This window comes from Propithecus coquereli, unplaced genomic scaffold, assembly GCF_000956105.1.
Source record: "Propithecus coquereli isolate 6110/MARCELLA unplaced genomic scaffold, Pcoq_1.0 Scaffold63, whole genome shotgun sequence".
NCBI lineage: Eukaryota > Metazoa > Chordata > Mammalia > Primates > Indriidae > Propithecus > Propithecus coquereli.
Genome location: NW_012152285.1, coordinates 3176832 through 3201192, shown reverse-complemented (window position 1 = coordinate 3201192; position 24361 = coordinate 3176832). Strand labels below are relative to the sequence as shown.

Genomic DNA, 24361 nt, shown 5'->3' with positions numbered 1-24361 from the left:
CCTCATTCTCTCCTTGCTGAGGTACTACTGCTCACAGTATTGTTCAATGTCACTCTGTTTTTTGGAGAGAAATCTGACAGAAGTCTCTAAGTATCCTTTCTTCTCCTTTATCATTTTAAGAAAATTTAATCTTTATTCAGCTAAATAAATCTTTTAAAATTCTAAGCAGTCTTTTGGTACAGAGATATCCAGTCCCTGAAAACCACCTGCCACCTTCTTCACAATCACTGCTGAGCAATGCTTGTTGACTCTCTGCTTCCCCAGAACAGGAAGTGGTGGCCAAAATGATTTCCCATCTTAAAGGGTCAAACTCTCCTTCCTTTAACTTCTTGTATTGTCTTACAATCTTACATAAATAGTTATATCACAGCTTTTACAAAACATCTTTATTTTCTCTAGATTGTAAGAGCCACAAGTGCAAGTATTCATCACTGTATCTAAAACAGTGCCTGATATAAAACATAGTAGATGCTTAAAATACTGTTGAATGAATTTTATTTTCAATCCACAAATACAGGCATAATCATCCAAAAGAAGTAAAGGTTTTCTCCATCTTGCAATGAAAAGGAAATTAGTTTAATAAATGAGCTCAAGGCCTTAAAAATTTGAGGACAATAAGTCCTACAAAGTACTTGTTTTTATTATTTGAATAACTATAGGGAAGGAAAAAGGGTGTGTGACTGTCTGAAAGAGACATTAAGGACATGTTTTGATCAGAGACCTCTCGTACACAGTAACAATACTATATCTGTATATCACATTGTCCTAAGCGCTTTAATAGACACTATCTCCTTTGATTATCGCAACAACTCCATGAGTCAGGTGAGATACAGGTTGAGTATCCCTTATCTGAGATGCTTGGGACCAGAAATCTTTTGGATTTCAGATTTTTTCAGATTATGGAATATTTTCATATAATATAATCTTGGGGATGAGAGCCAAGTCTAAAACATGAAATTCATTTATGTTTCATATACACCTTACACACATAGCCTGAAGGGAATCTTATACAATATTTTTAATAATTTTGTGCATGAAACAAAGTTTTGACTGAGACCCATCACATGAGGTCAGGTGTGCAATTTTCCACTGTGGCATCATGTCTGCACTCAAAAAGTTTTGGATTTTGGAGGATTTCAGATTTTGGATTCGAGATGGTCAACCTTCATTCCCTTTTTCCAAAGTGAGGAATCTGCAGTATTAATAAAGGAGAACCAGGACTCACACCAAATCTAAGCATCTGCCTACATCACATTGCCTCTTCAGTATATTACTGCACCTGATGCCACAAGCCATGCATGAAATTTAGCTTCATTAGCTTCCAAGTATATAAAAACACAGTTAGCTATTGCTTAACATAATGGAGTACCCAATTAATTGCATTCCCCCCCCCCCGCACTTTACTTGTGGGTGAGATAAGCAAATTGTAAGCAAATAAACTAAAAATTGGAACTTCCTTTTTAAGATAAAAGCAAAAACAAATAAAACCTCCCCATGGATGATCTGGATTACTATAAACAGGCCAACCTCAATTTAGAATGATTCAACTTTCAGAACATGTCCAGAAACCAGTGCAAGTCAGGGATTTCCTATATATCTACAGTTTTAATATTCTTCAGCAATCACTGACAGACACAATTAATAATCTCCCCTCAAAATTCCATTCCCAAGCAAAATGAAAATACATCCACAGAAAAGCTTGAATACAAATATTACAGCAGCATTATTCACAACAGCCAAAAAATGGATATAACCCAAATACCCTTCAACTAATAAAAGGATGAACATGGTATATTACATAGAATGGAATATTATTCAGCCACCAAAAAGAATTATATGTGCTACTGATACCTGCTACAACATAGACAATGACCCTTGCAAACATTATGCTAAGTCAAAAAAACCAGTCACAAAGAACCACATATTATTACATGGTATGTCCAGAATAGGTTAATTCATTAAGACACAAAATACACCAGCGGTTTCCAGGGGATAGTGGAGCTAGGGTGAATGGAGAGTGATCACTAACGAGCATGGGGTTTCTTTTCAAGGCAATGTTCTAAAATTATAGTGGTGATGGTTGTACAATTTTGTGAATATACATTGAATTGAACACTTTCAGTGGGTAAATTATATGGTACATGCATACCTTGTTTTATTGCTCTTTGCTATATTGTGCTTTGCTATATTGAGTGCTTTGCATTTCTTACAAACTGACGGTTTGTGGCAACTCTGTATTGAGCAAGTCTACTGGAACCATTTTTCCAACTGCATGAGCTTACTTCATGTCTCTGTATCACATTTTAGTAATGCTTCCAATATTTCAAACTTCTCATTATTATTGTATTCATTATAGTGATCTGTAATCAGTGATCTTTGATGTTACTATTGTAATTGTTTTGAGACGCCATGAAACACATCCACATAAGATGGCAAATTTAATTGATAAATGTGTATGTTCTGACTGCTCCACTGACCAAAACTGTTCCTCCATCTCTCTCCCTCTCTACTCCCTGAGACACGACAATATTGAAATTAGGCCAACTAATAACTCTACAAAAGGTATTCAAGTGAAAGGAAAAGTCCCATGTCTCTCATTTTAAATCAAAAGCTAGAAACGATTAAGCTTAGTGAGGAAGGCACGCTGAAAGCTGAAATAGGCCAAAAAAAGCTAGGCTGCTTGGGCCAGTTAGACAAGTTGTGAACACAAAGGAAAAGTTCTTAAAGGAAATTAAAAGCGCTACTCGAGTGAACACAAGAAAGATGACAAAGCGAAGCAGCCTCTTGCTGAAATGTAGAAAATGGTGGTCTGGAACCAAACTCATAATGTCTTTGAGGTATGCTCCCATATGAATCATTTCTCAATTATATGTCTTAAGCATTTTAGTGTCATCTTGTAAAAAAAACCGTAAGATTCTATTTTCCTGAATTAGTAAATTCGTTAAAAATTTTTGCCGCTTTTACCAAAAAGTTATTTCACTTTTATTTTTCTGCTTTTCCTTTTGTTAAATACTCACATTGTTTTAAAAGTTTTATTGAAGTATAACTACCATGAAATTCACTAGTTTTTTTTTTTTTGAGACAAGAGTCTCACTCTGTTGCCCAAGGCAGAGTGCCGTGGCGTCAGCCTAGCTCACAGCAACCTCAAACTCCTGGGCTCAAGCAATCCTCCTGCCTCAGCCTCCCGAGTAGCTGGGACTACAATACAAGCATGCACCACCACGCCCAGCTAATTTTTTCTATATATATTTTTAGTTGTCCAGCTAATTTCTTTATATTTTTAGTAGAGACAGGGTGTCACTCTTGATCAGGCTGGTCTTGAACTCCTGAGCTCAAACAATCCACCCGTCTCGGCCTCCCAGAGTGCTAGGATTACAGGCGTGAGCCACCGTGCCCGGCCCACTGGTTTTAATTATACAGATGTTTTAATAAACATACATAGCTATGTGTGTAATCACCGTAATCCAGTTTGAGAGCAATTCTAGCACCCTAAAAAGTCCTCTGTGCCTATCTGCAGTAAATCCCTGCTCACACCTATAGAACCAGGCCACCATTGATTTGCTTTTGTCTCTGAAGTTTTGCCTTTTTTAGAAATTTCGAAGAACAGAAGCATTCAATTTATAGTCTTATGTATCTAGCTTCTTTCAGTTAGCATAATGTTTCTGAAGTCATCCATTTGAATATCAGCAATTCTTTTTTTTTTTTTTTGCTGAGTAGATAAACACACTGTGTTTATCCATTTACCAGTTGATGGACATTGGAACTGTTCAGTTTTTAGCTATCATGAGTAATATTGCTGTAAACATTCACATAGGAGTCTATGTGCACATACACATATTCATTTCTATCGGGTAGATACCTAGCAGTGAATTTGCTAAGTCATACGGACACATGTTTAACTTCTTAAGAAACTGTCAAACTTTTCAAAAGTGTCCATACCATTTTATATACATACATACATTCCTACCAGCAATGTATGAAGTTTTCAGTTTCTTCACATCTCGTCAATACTGAAGACAATCCTTTTTTATTTTAGCCAATTTGGAGGGTACCTTAGGGGTATTTCACTGTGGTGTTAATGTCTAATGACAGTAAGCATCTTTTTATATGCTTATTTCCCACCCATATATCTTCTTTAGGGAAATCTGTCCAAATCTTTTGCCCTTTTAGAAAACTAGGTTATTTGTCTCCTTATGACTGAGTTGTCATTCTCTGTATATTCTGAATTCAAATCCTTAATTATACAAATGTTCTGGAAATATTTTCTCCAAATCCATGGCTTGTCTTCTCATTTTCCAAATAGTGTCTTTTGAAGTAAAAGGTTTATAATTTTGATGACGTCCGTTTTACCAACTTTTGTTAACAGATCATGTTTTTAGTGTTATATCTAAGAAATCCTTGCCTAATCCAAGGTCATGAAGAGTTACGCCTGTGTTTTGAGTTTTACAGTTTTAGCTCTTATCTTTAGGTCATTGCTCTATATTTTCTTCTAGAAGTTTTACAGTTTTATATTTTACATTTAAATCTATGAACCACTTTTGTGTATAATGTGAAGTAAGGGTCTAGGTGTCCTTTTTTAAGAATAGGGATATCCAATTGTTCCAGCACCATTTGTTGAAAATTTAATCCATTTTTCTGATGTATCACCTTAGAAACTTTGTCAATAATCAATCTACCATATACACCAGAATTTATTTCTTTACTTTATTCTATCCTATTGATCTATTTGACTGTAACTATAGCTTTACAGCTATAGCTTTGAAGTCAGATACTTTAAATCCCTTTGTTCTTTTTCAATAATTAAAAATTGTTTTAGTTATTCTAGCTCCTTTAAGTATAAATTTTAGAATTAGCTTCTCGATTTTAACAAAAAAAACTTACTGGGATTTTGATAGAGATTGTACTCAATCTATAGATTATCAATTTGGGTCTTCCAATCCATAAAAATGATGCATCTCTTCACTTATTGGGGTCATCCTTAATTTCTCTCTGTAATGTTTTATGGTTTTCAGTATATAGAAATACTTATTTTAAAACACCAATGATAAATTTCTTACTTAAGCTTTAAATATAGAATCAAATTATAATAGCAAACCTTGCAAATGTTATTTTAAAAAATCTTCCTGACACAGTTTGAAGTTTACCAAACCTCTCATTCAACAGTGGGACAAACAATGAACAATGAATAGTAAAGTAATCTTGTAAAGTGTTAAGGGTTATAAATCATTCATAAAATTGAGCAGGAAAAAAATTAACTCATCTCCAAGAACGTACTCACCTTGACTGAAATCCTCACAAATTTTTTGGTAACAGAAACTACTCAGTCTGGTTTTTCTTCCCTAACTCCTATCAAACCCAAGAAAAGGGAGTCATATCCCCATGCACAATATATTTATATAAATAAAACTTAGTCCTGGAGACACAATGAAGCACATCATCTTTAGTCTTTTCTGTCTCAATTTTTAGAGCATGATTTTTGTCTCCAATTTTAAGTGTATAAGCCTTCATGGAAGCATATCTGTCAATTAAAATGGAGTTGAGATTCTATCGAAGGTTCAAGTCATATAAAATTACTTTTTAAAAAAAGTTGAAAAGTATGACTAATAACAAAGACGTTTCTCTTTTAAAATAAAACATTTTGCACATTCATACCAGGAGCCATGTACAAGAGAGCTTATAATTACATTATATATTATAGCAAAAGATACAAACTATCTAAATGCCCATTGACAAGAGTAGATGGCATAAATTATATTCGCATCACTATATATTGTATTATAGTGAAAATGAACTATAGCTACAGGCAATAACTTGATGAATATTATAAATGTAAAGTTGAGAGGGCAGAGAAAAGCAAGTTCCAGAAGACAATTAGTAGTATGATTGTAAGAAAAACCAAATATAATGTTTGGGCACACATACATTAATAAAAACTAATTTAAAGAGGCAAAGTAATGACCAACACAAAATTCAAAAGAGTAGTTTCAGGAGAAAGAGAGCGGGAGGAAGCAAGAGGAGGCAGGAAAATGGAATATCTGAGAAACATGTAAATAAATGCAAGTTATTAGTAATGTTCTAGTTCTTGGGTTGAGTGGAGGGTTCATATGTTTTATAACTTACATATACATTATCTAGTTCTTTTCTAAGTATCAATTGTTAAAATATTTTTAAAAACACAACTAAAAACTATTTTAAAAAAATAACCATTATAAAACATTTTCCAGAATCTTACTAGCAAACACAGAATGTACTTCAAATTTTAAAAAAAGTTTTTACCTTTGTTTCTGCTCAACTGCTTTGTCCAAGTGCTGAAAGATATCCTGAAACAGGGTGCAGCTGGATCGACTATTAATAGTATATCCATAGCCTCTTTTCCAATATTGTTTCAGATCATTTAAATATTCTAACACCTAAAAATAAAAATTTCAAAAATCATTTTAATATATTTTCATCACTGTAACAGATTCCCTGATTTAATGATTCTCTCAGAAAAGTTTACATTGTTTAATGATCATTCTGCATAAAATACAGTTTACATCTGTCTTTTCTTGCATATAAGAGCTGTCCAAAGGTCCATGACACGGAGATTTATCACAAATATGGATCAAGGGAATGTAGAGGCTGGTGTGCAAGAGCAAGTTAGTAAGTGCTCACAGCCAAGAATCCTGACAGTTCAGGAGAGTGAGGTAAGGACATGTGCTCACCTCCCCTTTCTTCTAAAATTATATTAAGATGATAGCAAAGATACATAGGGAAGAAAAAAGAGACATACACAGAAGAATATTTCTTACAGCACAGAAAGATACCAACAGCAGATCAGAAATTTTTAGGAATTTTGAAAAGGTAGAAAACAAATAGAAAATGAATTACTTTGGTTCATGTGTAAGTTTGGCAAAAATAATAAAAGTGCACCAAGGATATGGGAAAACGGGTGCTGCTGGAAGGCATGTATATTGGTATAGATGTTCTAGAAAGCAAAGTGGCAAAATCCATGAAAACACACATACTCTATGACCCATTTAATTCCATTTCTTGTAATATTCACAGAGGAACACAAGGGATAATGCAGAAGAATATGTTACTTACACAGCAGCACTGCTTACAGTAGCCAAAAAAAAATTCCCAGAAATACCTAAATTCTACTAATAGATAGATGATTCAATAAACTACGGTATACACATACTACGGAATACTTTGCAGTTATCAAAAAGTTCTATATTATAGATCAACATGTACTAACATGAAAAGATCTCGAAAACACACTGCTGAATAAGAGCAGATTAAGAATACAGAATAATACCATTTATTACTAAAACACACATATGCAAATATACATTACACCCTTTACATTTCTAAGAATGATACTGATTATAAATAAAAGCATAAAAAGGGTTAGAAAGGTACACATCACTGATAGCAGTGAAGAGGTCTACAATTGGAGCTGGTGATGAAGGCAGTCTTCATCTGAAGGTTAAACTTTGCATTCATGTACCATTTGATCAGATATAAGTAGAGGACTAAAACCTGTAACTAGGACTAAAACCATAAGTAGTGGACTAACACCTGTAAACTCAAAGAGGTGCAAGATTAAGACCACGCAGTAGTTACAAGCCTTTGTTCCCAAAAGAGCTCTTGAGAAACTAAGTACAAGTCAAAATAAGTTTTAAGAGCAGGGGTAGGCCAATGCCATACACAAAAAACAAAATTAAAAATATATTTAAGAGGCAATTTAATCAAAAAGTTAGCAAAGGGGACAAAGTAAATATTAAAAAAAGTAAACGTGGAATTAAAATTAGATAGAAATATGCTAAATCTATTCAAGATATAAAACAAATATAGTATTAGAAATGAAAAAGGAGGCAATTGGAGATTTTTAAAAATCTCATGTGCACATTACTAAAACTACATATTTTTTAAAACTTGAAAAATGTAAGTGAAATGGATGATTTTTCTAGGAAAGTACAAGTTACCCAAATCGACTCAGAAAAATCTGAATATACAAAATAACTATAGTAAAAGGTTTACCTAAAAGATACTAGGCATAGCTGGTTTTAAACATGAGTTCTACCAAAGCTTCAATTCAAGAGTTAATTCCTAATATTTAAACTATTCCAGGGAACAGAAAAAGATGGAAAGCTTCTAAACTCATTTAAGGAGGCTGTGAAAGTTGTCAGAATCAAAATGGAGTCACTCGTGTAAAAAAAACTCCAAACCTGACAAATAAAGCTAGGAAGGCTATGAAAGAGTTTGCACACTTGTATGCCTGATAACAAAAACTATCACAAAAGACTCTGCAAAACCCACAACCTTACACAAAGGCCCTTTCAACCTTTACACTCACACACAAAAAATTTCTGCAAGGACATCTGCCAGCATATGTCTGCCCAACCTCGGACTGGCATCATCCTTGTTACTGTTCCTTGTAGCCAAGGATAATCATTTCAAAACAATTATGTAATTCTCCTCATTTCTCCTTTAAAAACTTTTGTCTTCCTTTACCTCCCCGAATATGCACATAGTTTTACTACAGCATATGTATGTATTCCCATTGCAATGCAATTATTCCCAAATAAACATAATTTTCTTTTAGAGAGCCTCTGTTATTTAGCTTCACAAGGCTAACAGAAGCCTACTGCCAAACCTGAACAAAGAAAAGGGGTGAGGGGAGAAAATTATAGACCACTGCAATGCAACAAAGTCAGCATCCCTTGCCCTCACCCGCTAAATGCCAAAAATGAGTCTGAGTCATTGTTATAAACAAAAATACTCTTATATTTCTAAACCTCCCAAAGGGAAAGGAGTAAGGCAAGGGCCAGAAGTATCACCCTTTACATGTGACAGCCACTGCTATAAAACAACCTTACTATAACCATGACTTAAGGAATCTGAAATAAAACATTACCAAATAAAATTCAGCAATATATTAAAAGGATGTTATCATCTGCCATGATGGAGTAACTCACACCAGTCATGCCCTCCCCTCAGAAACAACTAGAAAATGGGATAAAATATATAAAACAAATGTTTACGGACATTATCACTGAACTGTAATCACTGAGAGAAGGGAAACAAAGCTAACTCTACAACTGCTCAGCTTTCTGCCTACTGGCACTTTCAAATTGTGGCATAGGAAAAGCAATCCCAAGCAGAGCTCAGCAATCTTGCTGAGTTGAGGAGTCAGAGCTCAGTCTGTGAAGCCTAAAGGGGCTGGATGAGCAGGATAGTATATCAGAGAGGAGGAAGCTACACAGAAAAAGAGCTCCATAAATCTATGGGATACCCCGATTCTGCTGCTGTAGAGCTGTAAGATGAACAATTCCAAAGCTATCATGAGGTAGGGAGATACTCAAGTTCCAAGTAGCCTAAGCAGAGAGAACTGGCTGATTATCCAGGGCACTCAATAGAGACCCCAGCAAGGGTCACACTTACATTCTGAGTTTTATAAGATCAGGTACAAATGGTATAAAACTCAGAAACAAGCATCAAAAGGATCAAGCTGATCCACAAATAACTTAAGATGAAATTCAACACTCTGCCCATGTTGAATGCAGCATTATCCACAATAGCCAAGATATGGAAACAACCAAAGTGTCCATCAACTAAGGAATGGATGAAGAAAACACAATAAAATGCTATATACACACACACACACACACACACACACACACACACACAATAAAATACTATTCATCCTTCAAAAAGGTGGTGATTCTGTCACTTGCCACAACATGGATGAACCCAGAGAACATTATGCTAAGTGAAATAAGCCAGACACAGAAAGACAAATACTACATGATCTCACTTATAAGTAAAAACTGAAAAAGTAGAACACATAGAAGCAGACAGTGGAAGGACAGTTGCCAGGGGATGGAGGGTGGGGAAAATGGGGAGATGCTGGTCAAAGGGTATAAAGTTTCAGTTAACATAGGATGAGTAAGTTCTGGAGATCTAATGATTACTACTGTTAATAATAATGTATTAGATACTTGAAATTTGCAAACAGGGTAGATCTTAAATTTTCTCACTACCAAAAGAAGTTAACTATGTGAGGTGACAGGTGTGTTAATTAGCTTGATTGTGGTAATCACTTTCCAATGTATTATCTGCATTAAAACATCATGCTGTACACCTTAAATAAATACAATTTTTGTTATTTACACCTCAATAAAGTTGGCGGGGGGAGTGTTCTTACTTAGAAAGTATGAAGAAAACTTCTCACCCCTCTGGCCACGTTAAAAAAAAAAGAAAATATAAACAAAATTTCTGACTTTAAGAAGATGGAATCAACATATATCTGCCCTTTTCTCTCAGAAATCACCCTAAAAAAAGAATGAAAAAGATAAATACAAATGCCTTCTTCAAAGAAATTAAGAGACCTTGGTACCCTGAACCACCACCATAAATAAGGAAGGATTACCAAATGCAGTGAAAATCAAATAAAATATCTCAGATAAAACCAGCTGAAGACAGATCTTCAAAGCACATGGTACAACTAGAGGACTAAAACAAACAATCCTTTGCTTGAAACAATGAGAATCAGCCTCCCTGGACAGTATATGACACTACTACAAGGTAACAGACTGACAGTCCATCTTTTCAGACCCTCTTTTTTCTGCTTTAAAGAGCAATTATTTGTTACTTTAGAGGTGAATAACTCTAAATTGGAAGAAATATTGCTCCTCTCTGGATAGCTGCTCAGCTCTGCTGGCTGGCTACAGAGAAGTAAAAGCTAAAATGAACTCACCACAAAGATGAGTAATAATTAAAAAGGGGGCTTGCACTAACCAAGGGAAAAGACCTCTACAGGGAGAACTAGGAAACACTGAGAAAGGAAATCACAGAGGATGTAAACAAATGGAAAAGCACATCATGCTCATGGATTGGCAGAATCAACATTGTCAAAACGTCGATACTACCCAAAGTGATTTACAGATTCAATGCAATCCCCCCCATTAAAGTACCGATGCCATTTTTTGCAGATCTAGAAAAAATAATTGTATGCTTCATATGGAACCAGAAAAGACCTCCAATAGCCAAAGCAACCTTAAGCAAAAAGAACAAATCGGGAGGCATCACCTTACCAGACTTCAAACTGGTATACTACAAGGCTATAGTAACCAAAACAGCATGGTACTGGCACAAGAACAGAGACATAGACCAATGAATCAGAACAGAGAAACCAGATATAAAATCATCACCATATTGCCATCTGATCATTGACAAAGCACACAAAAACATACAATGGGGAAAAGAATCCCTATTCAATAAATGGTGCTGGGAAAACTACAGCCAGTCACATGTACAAGACTGAAACAGCACCTCTTACCACTCACAAAAATTAATTCATGATGGATAACAGACTTAAACCTAAGGCATGAAACTTTAAGAATTCTAGAAGAAGTTGGATAAAATCTTATAGATATCGACCTAGGCAAAGAATGTATGAAGAAGACCTCAAAGGCAATCATAGCAACAACGAAAATAAATGGGACCTGATTAAATTAAAAAGCTTCTGCACAGCCAGGGAAACAAGCAATAGAGTGAATAGACAACTTACAGAATGGGATAAAATATCTGCATGCTATACATGTGATAAAGGGCTAATAACCAGAATCTACAAAGAACTCAAGCAAATCAGCAAGAAAATATCAAACAACCTATTGAAAAGTGGGCAAAAGACATGAACAGAAGCTTTTCAAAAGAACATAAACTAATGGCCAATAAACATATGAAAAAATGCTCAATATCTCCAGTCATCAGAGAAATGCAAATCAAAACCACAATGAGATATCACACAAGTTCAGTGAGAATGGCTCTTATCAAAAAGTCCCAAAACAACAAATGTTGGCATGGATGAGAAGAGAAAGGAACACTTATTTATACACTGCTGGTAGAACTGCAAACTGGTACAACCTCTATGGAAAGTAGTAAGGAGAAACTCAAAGAACTAAAAGCAAGACCAACCATTTGATCCAGCAATTCCACTACTGGGTATTTACCCAAAGGAAAAAAAGGCATTTTATAAAAAAAGACACTTGCACTCAAGTGTCTGTAGCAGCACAATTCACAATCGTAAAGATGTGGAAAACAGCCCAAGTGCCCATCAATACATGAGTGGATTAATAAAATGTAGTATATGCATACCATGGAGTATTACTCAACCATAAAAAAAATGGTGAACTAATAATAATACTTTTGTAACAACCTGAATGGAATTGGAGGCCATCCCCCTAAGCGAAGTATGGCAAGAATGGAAAAACAAACACCACATATTCTCACTATTAAATTGGAAGTAAATGATTAACACTCATGTACATACACTAGTAAAATTCAACAGAAATCAAGCAGGTCGGGTGGGAAGGAGGATGGGTAAATTCACACCTAAGTGGTACGCTGCAAACTATTTGGGTGATGGACACACTTAAACTTTGACTCAAACTGTACAAAAGTAATTCATGTAACCAAAATGTTTCTACCCCTGTAATATACTGAAATAAAAATTAAAAAAAAAAAATAAGGCAGTAATCTGCCAGAAAAGAACATTCACCCAAGAAATTCTGCTATGGAGCAGATGAAAACTGCAATAAAACAAAGATACATAGTATCACAAATTCCAAAGACTTAAGAAAATAATTTTTCTTTACAAGAAAGCCAAAAGTAGAAAAAAAGATATAAAAAAGAATACAGACACATAAGCTGCAACAGATCCAAAAATAGTTTGGCATTATCTAGTAAATTTGAAATACATATCCTATGACCAGGCAATTCTACCACAGACATACAACTTCAGAAATGTGTGCATGTGTCCCAGTTGAAATATACAAGAATGTTCATGGCAACAATGTTCTTAATAGCCCCCAAATGAAAACAAACCAAATGTCTGCCAAGAAGATAATGATGAATTATTAAATATTCATATAATGGAATACTATAAAGCAATGAAAATAAAAATTACAGGTACCTGCAGCATTATGAATAAATCTTAAAAACATAATGTTGAATAAGAGCTGGGTACAAAAAAAATACTTAATGGATGATTCCATCATATTAAGTTCAAAAACAGATAAAGCTAAACTGTTTATTGGGGAAAAAATAAAATAAATAAACTACTGCAATGAAAGCAAAAATACACAAATAATAATAATAATGGGAAAAATTTCAGACAAAAAGGAAAATTTTTTTAATTATAAGAGGTAAGTTTGCTAAACTCTGCAAATAAATCTGCAAATCTGGATGACATAGATAACTTTTATAGGAGAATATTAAATACCAAAACTGACCTCAGAAGACATACATAATCTAGATGCACTTATTACAGAAGATTTATACAAACCTGTAAAAAAACTATCATATAGAAACTTATCTAGTTCATGTGGTATTTCTTTTGTAAAGATTTGTCTGATGCTACTAAATCAATTTTCTCCTTTGTGCACTACCATACCCTACATAGGCGGTCCCTGACTTATGGCAGTTCAGCTTACAATTTTGACTTTACAATGGTTTTATATGTACACAAGGGATAACAAGGTTTCAGAAGTGCATAATCCTGAATGATCCATAACTGACAATGCTTAAGAAAACAACACTCTCCTACCCCACCCCTCTGCCTCCACACCCCAGAACTGACCAGAATTTATCTCCCTTAATGTTACCACAAGTCTGTCGTTCCTTCTTTTTCTAGAGTCTAAAAGTCAGAGCTTTATGAATGAAGAGAAAAAAAAGGAAATTAAGTAGGCAGACAGGAATTGTAGACAAATTACTACCACCACCAGGTAGAACACAGAACTCAAATTCTCATGAAAACTGTTATAAAATAGTTACTAGGTCTTTGGAAAATCATTTATCTTCTCTGAGTTTGGCTTCCTATAAAAATTTGGATCATACCAGCTCTACAACCCCTTCCAGCAATAAAATCTGATGATAGGTTAAATAAGTTTTTAACTCAGTGGACCTAGAAATCAAATCATCATGGGAAAAATATTTCCAGAGTTTTATGAACCCAAACTATTTACAAGTAGGTGGGACCTATTTGAACATTTAATCTCTATTTAAGGAAAATTAGGACTTAGTCACGAGACAGTTTATGTTCCATAACTCTGCTTATTTTCTGAAAAGCTGCTTCAAGTAATTAAAAACAAACAAACAAACAAACAAACAAACAAAAGCAGCAAATAGTAATACTTACCTTTGCATCATCTATGTCAAAAACATCACACCAAGGAGATTTAATATCTTTAATTGCCAAGTCAAATGAACAGGTGAAAAAAGCTACCTGAATTAAATCTGGAAAAAAAGAAAAGGTAAAACTTTGTGGGTCATTATTTTCTGCAATTTCTCAAAGGCTAAATAAATATCTGTAGAAAGCCATGTGTGGCACAGCTTAAGAAACTTGGATATGTTTGGTTTGGCGAAAACAATAGTTTCTTCCTAGCTATCAAAGAATTAAGACTTGCTCTGTACAATCTAAAAGAGCAGAACCACAACTATCAGGAAGAAACCATGAGGAGGTGTAGATTTCAGTACAATAAAATTAAGAAACTCTGTAAATGGCAACTTTTTTCTGCTTTTAAAAGTAATTATTTGTTAAGAGTACATTTGCCTAGCAAACCCAATAAAAAGTTTAACTCAAGGACTTGCTATATAAAACATAACTTGATTATTAATTTTAGAGGGTTGGAGGAAGGGAGCTAGTTATAAAGGTTTTAGACCTAATATGAAAATTAAGAATAACAAGGTACATTCATTGAACAGTTATTTAAACTATACAATTTATAACTAACAAGCAATAGCAAGTACAGAGAGGAAGATATAAAAGGGGAGAGAAGACTGTAGAAGATAGAGAAGGAAGAAAGAGCAGAGTAACTCAGGGGAAGGAGAAAGGTGAAACAGCCAAGGAAATGAACAAAGAGGAAAAAAATCACATACTAATGAAGAAAAGAAAAGTTGGTGACAATATTTGTTTTTCAAATTTAGCTGCTCAAGTGATTTAAGAAGTGGACTTCAGAACAGGTTATTTGAGATTTTTATGCTGCTAATTCACTGATTGCATTACTTTTAGATACACAGGGGCATTGAGGAGAAGGAATAAGGGAATGAGTACTTGGGCTACAAAAGGTAGTCTTCATCAGTAGCAAATAAAAATACTGCTGTTCTCTAGTCAATGGAAAGTATGTGATATTTAATATGTATATGTGTGTGAGAGAGAGAGAGGAGAAAGGGGGAGAGGGAGAGAGGAAGGGGGGGAAGAGGGGGAGAGAGGGGGAGGGAGGAAGATGGTGGAGGGAGGGGGAGGGAGGGAGAGAGGGAGAGGGAACGGGGGTGGGTAGAGATCGATCAACTGCAGGAGTTGCCTCCATTGCTTTGATTTTTCTTTACCTTATTGCCTTCCCTCTTTCCAAAATGAAAATGGGACCAAAATTTACTTCATGTTACATGCATTTCACACTAATTCTGAGTTTAAAGAATTCCCCTAAGGCAGCACATAGTACAAAAATATATCTCATTGGGAATACACGTAAAAGTCATTCAAAAACTTTATTTATGTACAGAAGAGCTTTTATAATCCCAATACCTAATATAATGTAGTGGCTTGTAAGTATTATGTATGTTTGATGAAAGGACCTGGCTTATTTACACTCAAAGTTCTAATTCAGAAACTATGAAACTCAGCCCAAATGCTGTATTCTTTAAGTTGAAAGGAGCTTTCTGGAAAAAAAAAAAAAAATTCACCAAAAAACTCTTTGAAGTATACCAAGAAAAAGCATGAGGCAAAGCCTGAGGCTAAGAGACCTGACTCTGCCACTAATAATCCTGGGCAAGGCCCTCTAGACTCTCTAGGTCTCAATTTCCCTGCCTACAAAACAAGGAGGTTAGGGCCAGGCACAGTGGTTCACGCCTATAATTCCAGCACTTTGGGAGGATGAGGTGGGAGGATCATCACTTGAGGCTAAGAGTTCAAGGCCAGCTTGGGCAACACAGCAAGACCACATTTCTACAAAAAATAAAAATGCTAGCTGGGTACGGTGCAGTACGCCTGTAATCCTAGGTACTCAGGAAGCTGAAGTGGGAGGATCACTTGAGTCTAAGAGTTCAAGGTTACAGTGAGCAATGATGGGGCCACTGCACTCCAGTCTGGGTGACAGAGTGAGATGCTGTACCTTCCAAAAAAAAAAAAAAAAAAGTAAGGAGGTTAGACATATCATCTCTGATCCATCTATTATAACCCTTCTGACTTTTGGTCAATCTTCTTTGGAACCTCAAAAATATTTCAAGTGGGCCAGGCGCGGTGGCTCACACCTGTAATCCTAGCACTCTGTGAGGCCGAGGCGGGCGGATCATTTGAGCTCAGGAGTTCGAGACCAGCCTGAGCAAGAGCAAGACCCCGTGTCTACCAAAAATAGAAAGAAATTAACTGGACAGCTAAAAATATATATAGAAAAAATTAGCCGGGCATGGTGGCACATGCCTGTAGTCCCAGCTACTCGGGAGGCTGAGGCAGGAGGATCGCTTGGCAGGAGTCTGAGGTTGCTGTGAGCTAGGCTGACACCACGGCACTCTAGCCTGGGCAACACAGTGAGACTCAAGTGGATCAGAGATTTAAACATGAAAAAAAGAAAATAAAACAATAGGAAAATATAATAATCTAGGGGTAAGAGGGGATTCCTAGGCAAAATGCAACTCACAGAAGCCATAATGAAGACAGAGATATGGCTATTTAAAAGATGTAAACTTCTGTACCATAAACCTAAAAGATAAGCAACAAGAGGCAGAATTCACAGATATATTTAATATAGCCACAATAAAGGGTAACTATGATCAATAAGAAAAACAAAAATAACCAACAGAAAACGGACAAGGTTATAGAGGCAACTCTCAGAAGATATGCAAATGTCTAACACATAAAAAGATGTTCACTTCAAAAGTAATCAAAGAAATGCAAATTAAAGCCAGATATCATTTTTTTTTTTTTTTTTTGATATGGAGTCTCACTCTGTCACCTGAGCTAGAGTGCCGTGGCATCAGCCTAGCTCACAGCAACCTCAAACTCCTGGGCTCAAGCAAGTCTCCTGCTTCAGCCTCCTGAGTAGCTAGGATTACAGGCACACACCATGACACCCAGCTAATTTTTCTATTTTTAGTAGAAATGGGGTCTCACTCTTGCTCAGGTTGGTCTTGAACTCCTAACCTCAAGCGATCCTCCCACTTCAGCCTCCCGGAATGCTGAGATTACAGGTGTGAGCCACCACGCCACATCTGGCCATGATATCATTTTTCACTAATCAAATTGGCAAAGATTAAAATGACTAATAATATCCAGTGTTGGATGATATATGGGCAAATGAACATTCTCATATAATGTCAATATAATTGTTCTCTATATCTTAGACAACAATTTGGAAATATATGTCAAGATGTAAAATCATCATGCTTGTTAACCCAGCAATTCACCTAGTTTCACCTATCTTATAAACTTTCAAGTGCAAAAAACAGACTAAAAGAATTAAAAACCAAGAAAAATTTCAATGGGAAAATGGTCTCCTATAAAAAGAATTTACACTGTATTAGCTATAGCCTTTTATAGCAGTAAAATAAATTCAATGATGGGTTAAATAAGTTTTAACTAGCATTGACCTAGAAATCAAATCATGTATCATATGAAATAACACAGAATTTAAAAGAATGAGACAGATCTGTATGTAAGGCAGCTATATTGTTCAGTAAAAATAAATTACAAAAGATACACATAGCCTCACCTTCTACTTTCAAAAAAAAAGGTATTTAAATAGCAAAAGTATATACCAAGCAGTTATTGTGCCACTGTAGTAAATGCTATGTATGAACTAGTCTCATATAATCTTTGCAATAATCCTGAGGCCAGGTATAATTCCTGTACCCATTTTACAGAGAGGGAAACTGTGGCACAAATCAGTTATTCAATAGGATAATAGAGTCAAGATTCAAATACAAAGGGTCCAATTCCAGAATCCATGTTTTTATGCTATGTTTAGCATAGCATAAAATGTTTATATTGCCTCCAAAAAGAAGTTGCTCTCACTGGGAGGCTGAGGGAGGAGGATCGCTTGAGCTCAGGAGTTTGAGACCAGTCTGACCAACAGCGAGACCCCATCTCTACAAAAAATAAAAAAATTAGCTGGGCGTGGTGGTGAGTCCCTATAGGGGACTACTAGGTCCCAGCTACTAGGGAGGCTGAGGCAGAAGGATTGCCTGAGCCCAGAAGTCTGAGGTTGCAGTGAGCTACAATGATGATACCACACTCCGGTTGGGGCAACAGAGCCTCAAAAAAAAAAAAAAAGTTGCTCTCAGTTACCCCATTAGTAAAACACAAACAATCTTTAACCATTCAGAGATCAAAAACAGTTCTTAAAAATCCTTCTTCAACAACCTAAATGCCCACCAACAGAATAATATCATAGTTATACAATATATAAGTTTAAAATGTAGGACTAGAATTATAAACATTAAATCAAAAATGCAAAGTTGCATAAAATCTAAGTTCAGACTGACATACACTTTAATATTCTTAAAAGCTTAAAAATCTGCAAAACAATATCCCATTTGTGTATAAAAATTGGCAAGGGATGATTTAAATGCTCAATTTATGACAATGGTTAACTCTGGTGAGAAAAAGGGAAAAATAAGATCCAGGAATAGGACCAACAGACCTCAATTTATCTAAAGCAACTAAGTGAAACATAATATTAAAATTTGGTAAAGTCACATTGTGGGTATACGGATGTTCATTATATTTGCTTTTACTCTTATCTACATGTTTAAATTATTTCCCAATTAAATAAATAATTTTTAATGCTCCATAGGTGACTCCAATGTATAGCCAGTTTATGAAGAAAAAAAGATTCAATTTCAAATGCTAGTCTAAGTTTGTTTGTTTTTTGAACCTTAAAAAGCATCCAGGTTCCATGATTGATAGATTCTACTCTACTTTCACTTTTCCCCCCCAACATCTAGTTTCAGTCTTTTGGAAATTAATTCACAATATAATGAAATCCACAATCTTTGCATGTAGCTTTGTCAACATCTGCCCTATGGATTACAAATTCATAGAAAACAGGAAAAAAAAATTTTATTTTCTTAATTCCCCATTGCTAGCTGACTATGTGCCCTGGTTTTCCACCTGTTTTCCCAGCATAATTACTAATAGTGTTCTCTGTTGGGCCAGTGGCTCACACCTGTAATTCCAGCAACTTGGGAGTCTAAGGTGGGAGGACTGCTTGAGGCCTGGAGTTTGAGACCAGCCTGAGCAACATATCAAGACCCCATCTCTACAAAAAATAAAATTACCCCAGTACTGTAGCATGTGCCTATAGTTCCAGCTACTCAGTAGGCTGAGGTAGGAAGATTGCACTCAAGCCCAGGAGTTTGAGGTTGTAGTGAGCTATGATGATGCCACTGAACTCTAGCTGGGGAAACAAAGGGAGACACTGTCTCTATAGATCAATCAACCAATAAAATTAAATTTAATTTAAAAAGTGTCCTCTTTCATACTCAAAAGCATCCCAGTTTAGATGATAAATTGATAAACTGCAGTTAACCCACCCACTGTAATACATTAAGACAGACATAAATGCTCATTTTCTCAGCCTCTCTACGTATAAAAGACTCAAAATTCATATTATTTTTTTTGACTTTGTAAAACTTATTCCCTTCACATTAATATGCACTTTTGAACTGCTTTAAAAGCTAAAGAATTTATATGATTCTCCCATTTGTATCACTTTATGAAGAGGAAATCCTGAAAAGATTTTTGTTTTATAAATAATGCTTAGAATTGAGGCTTTATATACTCTGCCTTATACACTATGCCAGAACATAGCAAGAATCTTGTACATTAATTTATATACCACTCAAGAATATGAATCTAAAAATTTAAAGCGTGAGGTATACAATTTTCTTGACTTAGAACATATTATTTTCTTAATGTAAATTCAATTGTGGGACTTTCAAAAGAAAAAATTGTTTTCCTTATTTTTTGTTTCCACAATTCAAAATTATTTAAACCAGAAGTTCAAATAAAAGTAACAAGTATATTACCTGCATTTAAATCATTTACTGGTACTTTCAAAGTAGCCGCAACTTTTTGTAAAATGTTCCGCATTTCTGGTCCAGTTTTGAAGGCTTCCACATGATAAAGAGCTGTAGCATTCCTTTCCACTTCAGCTAAAAACTTCTCACAGTGATCAAAGAATCTCATTAGTTTATCATTAATCTTTGGAGGGCCACACTCCATATCTGAAAAAAAAATTACATACATAAATCATTGACATAAATGACAATTTCAAATTATTGAAAATGTTTTAAGTGGGAAAAATGAACACTAACATTCTATTATCTCTATGTCTGAAATAAGCACGTACTGATCAGCAAAGACACGAGTAAAATTTTGTAATGATTGTAATGTGTGAGAGAATACGCTAGAAAAAACCAAAGAAACAAAGCACATCAAAAATAACGTGTTAGAGCGATACTACACAACAAAGGTAATTGAAATGAATGATTTCCTAAAGAAAACAAAAATTAGAACCAATAAGGAGACTTCTGAAGGAATGTCATAAAAAGTGAGCAACTATGCTACCTAAGTACTGTTTCTATCAGGCACAGAAAACTTTTGAAAGCAAGCTAAAAATAAGCAAAGTTTCCAATTACAGGGTGAGAGAGAATTCAACAGATTGAAATGTGTTTCCACTCTAAGCCAAAGTCTAAATAGAGTATTTTCTCAATTAACTTTCCCAACCCTGTGTTATTTTACAAAAGACCCTACTTTGGACAAAAACTACTGACAACAGCACAAAATGCATTAATGCTTCAGCTGTACTGTGCTTCATTGTGTTAGGTGCTTCTGATTTGGTTTATCTTGTGATAACTTTCCCTTTAGAATAAGTTACATTACTTTCCCAATCTGGCAACAAATATGTATTGGAAAAGCATTCATATTCATGCTTCAATTACTGGAGTGCCTTTTTTTCAGTCATATTCAAAATACACATCTCAATCATCATTTCCAATAATTTACAATGAAAAGAACACCAAGTGTATCATTTTTGTACACAAGAGAAAACTGAATATAGTTACACCATTTTACTTTGGATATGTGTGTGAAACAATACATATAAGTGTATCCCTTGAAATGGATAATTCTGCCCACTTTAATTGCAAATTGGATTACAGTTCTCAGCAAAATATCTTGACTAGAAAAATAAGAGAACTTTGTCATCTTTTTCTGTGCCCTCAAAATATGATTTCCCATGTGAATCTTGACATTTCATCCTTCTTACTACCTAATTATCGCTGTTTAAACAGAAACAAAGGCATTGTTCTGTTTCTACAAAAATACAAAATTTAATTCAGTAGATGCTCTCAAAAGACCAGATGTACATAACCAGCAAAACAATTGTCTACGTATAATAAGAGGCGAGGAAAAGGGTTTAATCTCTGAGACTGAAAATGGTGAGAGGTGGGCTTATTCTGAACCACAGTATTTGATCCCTGCCTTTTTATTCTGAGACAAATGCCAATATTCACAATGCCATCTGAAGACAAAAATTCATTCATTCCAGGAGGTCACTACATATACATTATGCTATGTTAAAGTATGTTCTACTTTCAAGATTCAGTTAATTTAACAGATTTATGGGGAATTTTCACCCATGTTAATGAAAAAAGTATAGCTATAATCAAAAAGCACAATTCCACAAGTAACTAAACACAAGTCAGCCAAACAAGTTACCCACAATAACATGACCAAAGTCAGTGGAGAAATTCCTTGCAGATGGTTTAACTGTTCAACTGCTACAGGAGAAAGGACAAACCAGTCTACTTCTAATTTGTTTTTCACTTGGGCTTTGAAGCTAAATGATGTTCCACATTTCAGGTCTGACCTTAAGCGTGATCAAGAAACTATTAACACCTGTTCATCTCTGTGGCACAAAAATATTACGTTTTTATTCTTAACAGTATGTTACTGGACAAATGTTAGCTGTATGGTATAATGTTCAAGAGTAAGCTCTGAATCAGATTTCCTGGGTCCATAACTACCGTGTGAAAATGGGAAAATTATTTAGTGTTTTCATGTCGCAATTTCCTCATCTGAGAGACAGAAGGAAAATACTAACAACTCAGAGAGTGGTTGTAAGGATTTAGTAAAATAAATTTGAGGCATGTCTGGCACATAATAGGCATTAAGTGTTTGCTATCATTATCTGTGACATTAAAACATTTTCTAAAGGAAAATCCATTTTGGGAAAACAGAAGACCTGGATTCTGGGCCTTACTCTAGTTTTCAAACTAGAGAAAGGCAATTAAGGAGACATACTCTTGGGCTCAGCTTCTTCACCTGTGAAATAAAAGGGCCTGACTAGATGACCTCTCAAATTTTGAAAACGTGTAATTAAGGGAATAAATGAGTAAGGTATTATGTGTGACCATGAACCACAGCTATAATGAGGGGAACGCTATAGTAAATTACAAGAACAAAACAAGAAAAAAAGCAGGGCATACAGAAGACTTCAGAGCAGCTTTCTAAAACAGGGTGTAGGTCCAGAACCGTCTCCTGAAAAGGTTGATAAATTAAAAAAAAACCCCAACTAGTACCAGAAGCAAAGCCTGAGAAAGAAAGTTCTAGATTCCATTTTTTAAAAAGTGCGCCCAATTGTACAGCTAGCTGTCAGGGAAGGGGGATGGGATGGGTTGGCACTCAAAGGCAATTCAATTTAGAAATGTTAGATCAAAAAGTGCGGGAAAGACCTCGTCTGTCTTCTTTCTGTTGGACCCCCAATGTGTACTACAACATGCAGTATGTAGAAGGTGCTCAATTTATACCTGATGAATGAATAAATGAACCTATGTATGTGGGAAGAGAAAGAGCCAGGTCCGGAAGATCGCGTGCCCAGGCAGGACGCAGCCTGCGGGATGAAGGATTAGGAACAGAGGAAAAGTGAGAAGCTGGGGTGGGGGAAATCCAGGGTCTGGGAGAGGCGGGGGAGGATTTAGGGAAGGGAGGAGAACCGAGGCAGGGCACTGGCCCGGCGGCCTGGACCGTCACCTTCGACGTCGGGCGGCGGCAACCCAGGGTGGTAGTGCTGCCACAGCCCCTGCAGGAAGGCAGCGCCGCTATCCACGCAGCGGTGCTTGGAGCTAGTGATGAGCTGCAGGCGGCCATAGTTCTCCTGGCTGAAGAGGGTTGGGAAGAGCGAGGCCAGACGCAAAGCCAGCTGTCGCATATCCTGCCGTCCCTTCTCCACTAGTTGCCCGTCCATCCAGTCCGCGTACCACAAAGGCCAGTCGGCCAGCGCGGCACCCAGGTCGCGGCTGCCGGCACTACCAACCGCGTCATCCCCGGGCCCGCGAGCCTGCAGCAGCCCATGCAACTGCCTCAGCTTTCGGATCTGTTTGGCCGTAGGGTAGCGGGTGCCGTGGCGAATGAGGGCGACCAGCTGCACCGGGGTGCAGGCCCCCTCCAGCAGCTCCGGGTCCCGCCACGGAGCCTCCCGGCCCGACAGTAGTCCGGGGTTGACATCCTCATAGCGAGTCTTGGTGCCGAAGTAGGGGCTGAGCACCGTGGCCACTGGGTCCCTCGGCTCTAGGAGAGAGCAGCGCACAAGCGACGATAGCAGCGCCGCAGCCAGGGCCGCGGCGGGTGGTACGGAGGCCCAGAGGAGGTGGCGGGGTCCGCGGAGCATGGTGGGCTTCGGCCCGCGGAGGGCGACACGCCAGCTGCTGACGCCCTACTTCCGGGTCCGGGGACAGGGGGCGGGCCCGAAAGGAGCTTCCGGCCGATGTTGAGGGGTGAGCCGTACCTCGTCTGCGCAGAGAGGGGAGCAGTCGTGGCGGCTGGCTAAGGCTCGCGAGTGCTGGCAGAAAGCTTCGAGGATCCTTGTGGACCTGTGGCTCAAGTGGAGCGGGTGGAAAACCCTGAGGAGGTTGGGACAGCCACGGCTTAGGTGGAGCCGGCGTCGGCTGGCTCGGAGCGTGGGCGAGTTTCCTCTTAGCCGGTGCCTCAGGGATTGACGCGAAGACTCCCCGTTTTTATTGGTTGTCTTGGGTGTGAATGAATCCCAGGCTAAGCCATAGCCTCCCAGCCTGCCAAAACAGAACTTGTTTTAACACATGACTCTCTTATCACCACCTTTACTCCGTTCTATTGTGTTTTTCAGAGCGTAGTCTCTGAACATCTGCTTAAAATCCACCTGAGACGGTGGTTGAAAATCCAAATCGCTGGGCCTTGGTACAAGACGCCTCTTGAAGCGGTTATTTTTTCCTTTTAGAGCTAGAAAATAAGCAGTATACAACAAAGAAAGGAACCTGAAAAGAAGGTTAGTTCTGCAGG

At 36.7% G+C, this 24361-nt stretch overlaps 1 protein-coding gene across 2 annotated transcripts in view; it reads right to left on the bottom strand.

Moving 5' to 3' along the window:
- Positions 1–23804, bottom strand: part of MINPP1 (multiple inositol-polyphosphate phosphatase 1) — a 37713-nt gene extending 13909 nt beyond the window's left edge. The window contains exons 1-4 of one of the 2 annotated variants that reach the window (XM_012659769.1): positions 23078–23804; positions 20071–20268; positions 14186–14283; positions 6277–6410 (exon numbers count right to left, since the gene is read on the bottom strand). In XM_012659769.1, coding sequence (XP_012515223.1) covers positions 6277–6410; positions 14186–14283; positions 20071–20268; positions 23078–23714 — 1067 coding nt within the window. In that variant the 5' untranslated portion in view covers positions 23715–23804. The remainder of the gene's footprint in view (positions 1–6276; positions 6411–14185; positions 14284–20070; positions 20269–23077) is intronic. The other variant, XM_012659770.1, reaches the window with a different exon arrangement.
- Between the last annotated feature and the right edge of the window lie 557 nt (positions 23805–24361).